Source organism: Arachis ipaensis, chromosome B05, assembly GCF_000816755.2.
Source record: "Arachis ipaensis cultivar K30076 chromosome B05, Araip1.1, whole genome shotgun sequence".
Lineage (NCBI taxonomy): Eukaryota > Viridiplantae > Streptophyta > Magnoliopsida > Fabales > Fabaceae > Arachis > Arachis ipaensis.
This window is the reverse complement of record NC_029789.2, coordinates 130,195,051-130,205,863: the sequence shown is the minus strand read 5'-3', so window position 1 is coordinate 130,205,863 and position 10,813 is coordinate 130,195,051. Positions and strand designations below refer to the sequence as shown.

General features: G+C 34.6%; 2 protein-coding genes across 2 annotated transcripts; both read left to right on the top strand.

The window, feature by feature from the left end:
- LOC107641112 (pentatricopeptide repeat-containing protein At1g62930, chloroplastic-like) lies at window positions 4,828-5,286 on the top strand. The gene has a single exon (XM_016344617.1). It carries the CDS (start codon window positions 4,828-4,830, stop codon window positions 5,284-5,286), a length of 459 nt encoding a protein of 152 aa, XP_016200103.1.
- Window positions 5,309-10,074, top strand: LOC107641111 (pentatricopeptide repeat-containing protein At1g62930, chloroplastic-like). The gene is made up of 2 exons (XM_016344616.2): window positions 5,309-5,433; window positions 8,623-10,074. Exons 1-2 carry the CDS (start codon window positions 5,309-5,311, stop codon window positions 9,911-9,913), a joined length of 1,416 nt encoding a protein of 471 aa, XP_016200102.1. The 3' UTR covers window positions 9,914-10,074.

Here is a 10,813-nt window from a genome sequence, read left to right as displayed (position 1 = left end):
ATATTTAAACTTATTTATTAACTACTTTTGTTAAAAATATTATTATATAATATAATTTTTTTTAAAATATTTGTAAAATTTAATTTTTTGATTTATTTAATATGTATAACGTAGGTTACACATAGCAAGTTCATTTTTATAAATTTGTTTTATTAGTTGACTTTTCCTATATATTAGTTTATTGTAAGAAAAAAAAAACTTTATGCATGAATAATATTATAATGTGGCGGCTAATGCAATTATAGAAACTGATATTTGTATTGAAAAAAGTTTTGGGATCTAACCCTGTTTTCGTCGATAAATTAACTAACAATAATTAAATAAAAAGTTAGATTATATAAAATTGAGAAATTAAATTTCACGAATATTTTGATAAAAATTTAGATTATATAATAATATTTTTAACAAAAATACTTAATTAATAAATTTTGAATATAATAATTTAATTATTTATCGAGTAATATAAAATAAAAAAGGTTAAATTACACAGTTAGTCCCTACAGTTTAAAAGTTTGTAATTGGGTCCCCACTAACGTTTAGCGTGAATGAAAACGTTAAATATTGTTATTTTACCAGAATGTCCTTATGAATCAATGTTCTAAAGAGTCAATTTGAAAGAGAAGATAACGATTTCTCATAACGTATTTTCAGTATCTGTGTCCAGTATCCTTGTTAGGGTTGAAGGAGTTTTTCGAGTTGTAATGGACCCAAACCAGTTGTCCGAAGGAAGCTCAACATCCAGGAGTATGAACAAGAGAAGACATCAATGCTTCTGTGGGGGAAGAGGTGGTGGTGCTCTCGTCGTCATCGTGTATGAATAGCCCAAGTAGGAGATTTGTTGCTTGTTGTAAATTACCAAAGTGTAATTTTTTTGAGTGGATTGATGGAGAGTAAGAGGTGATGGGAAAGGGGAGAAGGACTCATTGCTTTTGTAGAGATCTGCTGACACTTCGAACTTCCAGTACTGTGATGAATCCTAATAGAAGATTTATATCCTATCCCAGTAGAGGATGCAAGTTTTTTGAATGGATTGATGAAGAAGACAAGGCTGGGACTCAATCTGAATGCACCCAACAAAGAAATAAAACGCAGGGGAGCTCAAAACATGCTAGAGATTTTGTAAGGTTGGATGAATCTATGAATGCTGCACTAATAAAGGCACAAGAAAGAAAGATAGATAGATTAAATATAGAGATAGGACGCATGGAAGCAAGTGTAGGAAGATTATATTCTTATTTTACATTGCTCCAACAACAAATTGGAAGAATGGAGAGTGACATGAAGAAGCAAAAATAATTGCAGAAAATGATATTGACTTGTGTGTTGGTGGTAATATTTGCAGTGTATTGGTTTAACTGAGTTTGATGAGTTAGGAAAAAAAGTGTATCTGCAGTGTATTTGTGTAATGTTTAATGCTGAATGTAATCATCTTTTTTTATCAATTACAAGTGATTATGAAAAATTGTTTGCATTCATATCATCCCTTTGCAAAAAGTTCTAGTAAACAAAATACAGAGTAAAGTAGTTAACATTCATATTAAATAATAGTCAAAGTGGCCTCTCCAAGATAGCAAGCCACACGCTAAACATAACAAAAGCAGTAAAACAAAACAAGCATCCTAAATAGTGTTCGACAAAAGTGGTTCATAAGCCACTGAACCTGCATGGACATAGGGTATAATAAAGTTCATAGCCACAGCCAAAAAACTAATACAACTTAGTCCTAAACCTTAAAAAAAACTAATCTTCTGTGAGGTCTATGGTTTCATTTGATCCAGCTTTTGGCTTCCTCACACCTATCTTAAGTCTTCCACTGCGCCTTACACCAAAATTTTTTGTCTTAGGCAGTGGTGGAGCTGTGGACCTTGTTGGAGCATTTCATGAAATACTTGAAGCAGCCCCTGCCAAGAGATCAATGGTCACCTGAAGTAAGAATGAAATTCATAGAAAATTAAAAAAATAAATTCATAGAAAACTAAACTTAGCTATCTTGCCTTTTGCTGGTCTGACATAAAGACTCATTTCTTATTTGTAAAGTCTCCAATGTCCTGAAGTAGCAACTCTAAGAACCAGGCCCATGAATCTTTAGTCTTTGTCTCTATTGCTGCAACTGCCAGGGAAAAGTAGTTATCATTAGGGTCTCTGCCTACAGCAACCAATAATTGTTGTCCATGATCATCCTTCAGATGGCAACCATCCAGTCCTATAATAGGCCTACAAGCAGCCAGGAACCCTTTCTTCACAGCATCGAGACACATGTACATTCGCACAAACCTTGGTTGGATTATTGGACAGGGTCTATCCAACTTCAGCTTCAATGTCGATCTAGGGTTTGCTCTCAGTACCTTTACACTGTAATCTCTGATCCTACCATATTGCTACACTACCTTCCCTTGCACAACTTCCCTTCCCTTTCTTCTTGCCCAACAAGCCTTCCACACAGATATATTTGTCATGTATTTATCTTGAATTATTTGAATTACAGTACCCAACTTCATATCTTCTCCTCTACTTAAGTTATTGGTGATTTTCTTTGCAATCCAATTGCTGGACGCAAGACGGCCACTGTAATTCCTCCCACAAGTGTGCTTGCTCTTCAATGTCTTCATCTAACACAACCAGATTTTTCTACTTTACTTGCAAATACATCCATGGATACTCTCCTCTTAAATCTTTGCATTTGACTCTACATCTAACCTGATCGTTCTTGACATATCTAATGTCCCTCCCATTCAACAATGTATGTTCCTTAATAGCCTCCTTAAACTCAGCAATAGACTTAAACTCAGTCCCCAACCAAAATTCATAATCAACACTCATGTCAGCTTCTCTAGGATACCTCTTTCTTCTTACAGGCTCATCAGAATTTTCATCATAGTTGTCCAATGACTTTGTATCATAACCCAAAGAAATATCTCCAACATCAATTTCTGCTCCATCTTCATCCACCCCTTCTGTGTTATTTTTCACACCAACTCTCACACCAATATTATTATCATCTGTTCCTAATGAGCCACTGTTACCTCCAAAGGCATTTGGATGCTGATCTTGTTGGTTTTCTTCTTCAACATCAAAGTCAAAATGATCCTCATGATCACCATCATCAGCACTGTCATCAAACCTGTTATCTTCACTTGAAGACTCTGATTGACTTACCACTTCTATTTCAACTAAATTATTACCACTGTACTCACCATCAGAAGATATATAGTCCTCATCATTTGAGGTTATCTCAACCCCATTTTCTTGTCTACATCCATTAACCGTATACACATGGCAGTAGTTAGTCTCTTATTCCACTATAAACTTACTCATTCTCATTGCATCTCCATCAGGCTTTAACTCCCTAAAACTATCCTTCAATGCAACTCCAGGTTCATTCCACCAAATTTTAGCATTGTCTGTGTATCCAATTTCTTTCGGCGCTGCAACAATTTCTTGTAATAACCACTCATCTAACTCAAACTGCAACCCTTCCACTACCATTCCACCAAGGTATTCTTTCCCTCCTTTCCTACTAACCATCTGACCACCATGGTGGAGATCATTAGTAAACACAGAATCTCCCATCACTACAAAAAAAAAAAAGATTTATCAGAAAAATTCTAAATACAGTAAATACTCTAACCTCTACTGGAAAAATAAAAATAAAAAAAGGAGTCAAATCATAACATTCAATTCACAGCCTTAGGGATTAGGAACTCTTACCTGTTTTAATGTTGCTCTCTTGCAAATGTCACTCTTCAACTGTCAACAATGTCAATCAGTCAGCAACTCCACATAGTCCGAACCACACTCGACGATTAATTCCAACGATGGAAGGGAAGCATGAGCAGAGACATATTCTATTGGAGATGAAGTGCGAAGATAACGAAGGGTCTCAATCGGATTTTTTGTCATTACAAAATTTGGAAGAAAGAAATAACGAGTCATTTGTAATTTTAGCTATTGCACGTGCAACTCACATGTTCAAGGGGTGAATATGCTGTCGAATATTCCGTTAAATCAAATGGTGTTTGAATGGTAGGAACTCAATTATAAATTTTAATTTTTTTTCAGGCACTCAATTACAAACTTTTAGACCATAGAAATCAATTTAAAATTGTAGGGAGTAACTGTAATTTAACCAAAAAATTTAATTATTTATATTTTGATGTTATAATTTAAAATTGAGAGAAGTATTTCCGCAGAGACAGCAAGTTGTCTACGTCTTGGAGCAGAGAGCAGAGAGCACAACCTCAAACTTAACGAATGTGCGAATCACTCAAATGTTGTCATCCTCAACCTCAAAGATCACTTTGATTTTTAGGTATTCTCTTCTCAAAATCCCTAATCTTGTTTCCTTCGCTTCCTCTTCATCTTCAATCTCATCCCTTCACTCTCATTCTGTGCCCGCATCCACTCGCCAAGTTGATGAAGCTGTTGATTCCTTCACTCGCATGCTCTCTATGCGTCGTACTCCTCCCATCATCCAATTTAACAAGATTTTGGGATCCCTTTCCAAGACGAAGCATTTCCACGCCGCTGTTTCCCTTTTTCAGCAATTGCAAATCAGGGGAATCGCGCCCAGCGTAGTTACTTTGAGCATCGTAATTAATTGTTGTTGCGGCATGGGTCGTATGACGCTTGCTTTCTCTGTATTGGCCAAGATTTTCAGGATGGGTTTTCAGCCTGATACCATAACATTGACAACAATCCTGAAAGGTCTCTGTCTCTGTGGTAGTGTTGAAAAAGCAGTGCGCTTTCATGACAGAGTGCTGGCTCATGGATTTCACTTTAATCAAGTCACTTATGGGACCTTGATGTAATGTTCGGAGTTACAGTATCATGATTAATGGCTTGTGCAAAAGTAAAAGGGTCGATGAAGCCTTGAATCTCTTTGAAGAGATGTGTCGCAAGAACTTGGTTCCTGACACGGTAACTTACAGTACTCTAATTGATGGCTTGGGAAAATCAAGGAGAATCCTTTGTGCCTTGGAGCTTCTTGGAAAGATGCATGATCGAGGTCTACCCGCTGATATAGTCACTTACAGTTCTTTGATGGATGCTTTGTTCAATATCAAACAACATGACAAGGCACTTATGTTATTCAATCAAATGAAAGAGAGTGGCACTGATCTAGATATATATACATACAACATACTTATAGATGGCCTGTGCAAAAGTGGAAGACTTAAAAATGGCAAGAGACATTTTTCAAGATCTTTCCGTGAAAGGCTATCCTCCAAATGTGACGACATACACCATTATGATCAATGGGCTTTGCAAAGAGGGTCTGCTTCATGAAGCATTGGCACTCATGGCAAAAATGGAAGACGATGGTTGCTTACCAAATGCTGTGACTTATGAAACAATCATTGGTGCTCTGTTTGAAAAAGGTGAAAATGATAAAGCGGAGAAACTTCTTCGTGAAATGATATCTAGAGGCCTATTGCAAGGATAAAAGTTGGTGAGATTCTTCTTGTCAGACATCACAAAATGTTGTTTGTATCTCTTTCTTTTTAACTTGTGTTTTGTTCTCGATCATCTTTCGATTCCATATTAATGCTTGTAGATCTTCACATGATTGTGATTCTTTATTCTGCTTTACCCACACCTAAGTGTTTTCTTTGTAGTTGCTTATTTTATGGCATTTTCGGTGACTAGATGGCTGTTATATGTGGCTTGTCGGATCTATCATTATTTCCCTTTTTGTTTTCGTAATTATATATGTGCATTGATGTTAATTTATTCCTTTTTTATTTTTTGAAAGTGACACAATTACTAATACTATTTTTCTGAATTTTTTAAGGTGAAACATAGTTATTAATGTTTTCGCTACTGTCATCAGCATAAAGATAAATAATTTGGTCACAAAATATTTTTCATGTCTAAGGTAGAATTTAAAGTTAAACTACTTATAGTCAAGCAATCAAATGATGAAATATTGACTTTATAGTCAAGGAATCAAATGATAAAATACGAAATGGTACCAACGTAATAGATCTAATTAAATCACAAATAGTATAATTACGCCTAAGACGCTTAACAATGTGATGCACAAACGCTATTTTTGTATCGCTTATAATAAGTGAAGTAGTTGTCCATATAATTGTCTTGTGAATTGCGACTTGTAATAATGTTTGGGTTAAAATCTAAATTTCAACACCCACTTAGTTGAAACATTCTTTTTTAACTCAGTGTTTGTTACCTCCACGTATTTTTTGCTTCATAAATATGTAACACAAAATTATATTAATAAATTTTTGTGCTGAATTTCAATATCACATATAGGCCTTGGATTATGAATTATTTGAGAGTACTTGCAAGGATCAATTTCACTTCAACCTAATTTTTTTTTATTTAATTAATAAATCATAAGTCATGGTCAAAAGTCAAAACAGAATAAACCGTTCTTTATTTGTATTGCTAAAAATATTTTTCCTTTCATGGATGTTGGCCCTCAAACACAAATTGTTAAAATACATTAAGCATTCGGTACTAACATCTTCATGAACCACATAGCGTCATTTTTCTTAATGATTTTGATAAATTTTCAAACACTTTCCTCTTCTTCAGCTGTTATACAATGCTCTCTGGAAGAAACTGCACCCCCTGCAATTTTAAAGAACTCAAACTTTGGCATAGAATCACCATTTAATAAAGGTACCTACTCCAATAAAAATGTCAAAAACATCTCATAAAGATATTTGACTAACTTTTAATTTATTTCTTTAGTCATATTTTAAATAAAGATAACTCTTTCATAACATGTTAAAATCAAACCTTACAATCCACTATCCAATAGCTAAACAAAAGCATTCTCACATGAAGATAATTTAAATTTTTCGTTAGAGTATCCACCTTTAATAAATAATCCCTTCAACACCATAGTAAAAATTCTTTATTTGTATATTCACCCTTTCAAACATCATGTTCTTAATTCTGAGTTATTTTAATATGTGCACTCTTGAATGTTTCTTGAATTTAAGCAAAAGAATGATGAATTTTTTTCTGATTTGATCAAAATAAATTCCCACAAAAGGAATAAGAATGTTACCTGCATTTATTTTTAATGAATTTCTATTACGTGTTATACGTTGTTATGGATTATTGGGACTTGGAATGTATTGTATTGATATGAAGTTAATTTTTTTTAAACAATAATACACAAATTGGAGGATTGGTATTGCGAGGGAGAGAAAACCTAACCTCTCATTTGTACTCAAACTTGATTGATGAACAAATCGGACCTTAGGTATTCTGTGTGCGAAATTTTTTGCACATAAACCAAAAAATCATGTAAGATTTTTAAATAGTACAATTCAAAGAAAGGAGTGTATTTTTAACCTTTTGTTTCAACTTTCAATACATCTATCACTCAAAATTTAAATTATAAAAGTAAAAAAAAATGTGGGAAATGAACTTTATAGAATAGAATTTATGATTATTTGCAAAAGAACAGAAAATTCCTCATCTAAGCAAACATATAGACTCGTTAGTGCTAAGATAGCAAATGCTACTAACACATTGTTTGGTTTAAAGGAATATGAGGGAAAAGAAAAGGGTTAAGTAAGATTTTGGTCCCTAACGTAGAGGTTGAAAATTTATTTCGTCATCGACCTTTTTTTCGCTACAAAATGGTCCTAAAAGTTTCAGTTTGTTTTAAAATCGTCATTTTTATCAAATTTTTTATTTTTATTCCAAAGATACCCCTAACTATAAAAGAAACAAAAACGTTGAATAAGGGAGAACGGAGAAGGCGGGAAAGGGGGAAGCGATTCGCGAGGGGAAAGGGGAAGGATCTCGCCGCTCCAATCCGCCGTCGCTGTTCCTCTGGGCTCGGCGGAGGTGCTCGATGGCAGATTGTTCTAGTTCGAGGCAAGAATAGGGGAAGGCTTCGGTGGTGAGCTAAGGTAGCGCGAAGAGAGAAGAAGAAAAGGGTTGGAGAGCTATGATGGCGGATCGGCGCTGTGATGCCGGTTTTGGGTGGCTCACTGGCAGGGACGAACCTAGAGGAGGACGAATAGTGGTCTCGGCCCCCAAAATTTTAAGAAACTATACTTATACATGAGACATGTGTTTAAAAAATAAAAAATATTATGTAATTTAATAATTTTATATGTATTATTTTTCATTTTGTGATAGATTTATGTTTTAAAATTTGGCCCCTCCTTATTAAAATTTCTGGATCCGTCCCTGCTCGCTGGCTTCTGCTTCTGCTTCCATTCTTCTTCTACTTCTGCTTCTATTCTGTTTTTGCTTCTATTATGTTGTTGATTTTTTTATTATTGTTGCTTCTGGTTGCTTCTGCTTCTGATTGATTATATTATTTTATTGTTGTTGTTGTTGTTCTACTCCTGCTTCTGTTTCTGCTTCTGCTCCTGCTTCTGCTTGATTCCATTGTTGATTCATTGTTGTTGTTGTCCTGCTCCTGCTTCTACTTGATTACATTGTTGATTCATTTTTGATTCATTGTTGTTGTTGCTTCTAATTCTGTTTCTGCTTGTGTTTGTGCTTGATTTTAGGGAAGGGGAAGGAGATTTTAGTTCGAAGGATAGTTTTAAACTAAGTTAAACCTTTGGGACTATTTTGTAATGAACAAAAGGCCGGGACGAAATAAATTTTACGCTTTTACGTTAGGACCAAAATTATATTTAACCCAAAAGAAGTAACATTGACAACAATCCTGAAAGGTCTCTATCTCTGTGGTAGTATTGAAAAAGCAGTGCGCTTTCATGACAGAGTGCTGGCTCATGGATTTCACTTCGACCAAGTCACTTATGGGACGTTGATCAATGGGCTCTGTAAGACCGGACAGACATCAGCTGTTATTCAAGTGTTGAGAAAGATCCCACGGTATGGCATTGCTCCTAATGTCTTCATGTACAGCGCAATTATTGATAGCCTCTGCAAGGATACACTTGTAAGTCAGGCTTTTCATTTATTCTCTGAAATGCTTGCTAAGGGAATTTCTCCTAATGTTATCACATACAGTTCTCTCATTTTTGGATTGTGTCTTGAGGGTCAATATAAGGAAGCCATTGATTTGTTAAGTGATATGGTGCTTAGAAACATTACTCCAAATGTTCGTACCTATAGTATTTTGATCGATGGGCTATGCAAGGAAGGAAAGATCAAAGATGCTAAGAATGTGTTGGCTGTGATGACAAAACATGGTGTGAAACCAGATGTGGTTACTTATAGCAGCATAATGGATGGATATTGTTTGGTTAATCAGGTAAATAAGGCAAAATATATATTCAACACAATGGCCGAGAATAGAGTGTTTCCTAATGTTCGGAGTTACAATATCATGATTAATGGCTTTTGCAAAAGTAAAATGATCGATGATGCCTTGAATCTCTTCGAAGAGATGCGTCACAAGAACTTGGTTCCTGACACGGTAACTTACAGTACTCTAATTGATGGCTTGGGAAAATCAAAGAGAATCCTTTGCGCCTTGGAACTTCTTGAAAAGATGCATGATCGAGGTCAACCTGCCGATATAATCACTTACAATTCTTTGATGGATGCTTTGTTCAATATCAAACAACATGACAAGGCACTTATGTTATTCAATCAAATGAAAGAGAGTGGCATTGATCCAGATATAGTTACATACACCATACTTATAGATGGCCTCTGCAAAAGTGGAAGACTTGAAAATGCAAAAGAGATTTTTCAAGATCTTTCCATTAAAGGCTATCACATAAACACAAGGATATACAATGTTATGATCAATGGGCTCTGCAAAGAGGGCCTACTTCATGAAGCATTGGCCTTAAAGTTGGAAATGGAAGACAATGGTTGCTCTCTGGATGCTGTAACTTACGAAACAACTATTCGTGCTCTGTTGGAAAAAGGTGAAAATGATCAAGCGCTGAAACATCTTCATGAAATGATTGCTAGAGGCTTATTGAAAAGATACTAAGGAGAAATAAATCAACTCAAATTAATAAATTTTCTGTTGTCAAAATTTGTACAGAACTTGGTAAATTTTATATCTATTGGGGTGGAGAGTTTGGGAAATGCCATGAACTCACTATCACCTTGATTTTGGTTATCTCACTGTTATTGAATTAATTTTGAACTTGTGTTATTGGCTGATTTTTGAGTCTTTGTTACCATGGCTATCATGCATCCTGTTTCGGCGGATTTTCCTAGTTGTAACTGGTGGCTTAGTGCTTAAGATTTCTTGATAGTAATTAAGAGCTCATGATTGGTCTGCTGAGCAACTGTGCTTTATTTGACTGAATCTTCTTAGAATTCTTCTAAAAGACATGCGGTGGCAAGATTAATGACATAGATTTATGATTTTCACTGCCATCTTTGAAACAAATACATATACTAAATGCATGACCCCACTTTTTTTGTTGACAATTTCAACATTTTTGTTATTTTTCAAAATCTGATCATAGGTGAAGAAACCTGTATACTAAGTCTGTGATTACACTTGATGTTTCAAATAAAAAAGGCCGTGCAAGAAGGAATTTCTAGGAATTTGGCTAATTTGGTTCAAATATGAATTATCTTAAAAGCTTTGTTCATTTTCATAATTAATGTTACAGGGCTTTAATTCTTAGAAATCAATTGAAAATATGTACATTATGTTCATTTCCATAATTAATGTACAGTTGTAATTAATGTTATCTTAAAACCCTTGTTCATTTTCATAACTAATGTTACTCAGCAGTTAATGCTTAATTGAGTTATTTCATTATTTCTTGTTGAAAAATCCTATATAGGAATTATTACATTGTTCTTGTTTAAAATCATGTTGAAAAGCTTTTATTATTAAAACATGGTTTGGAGTTTTGTTGTCTGTTATCAG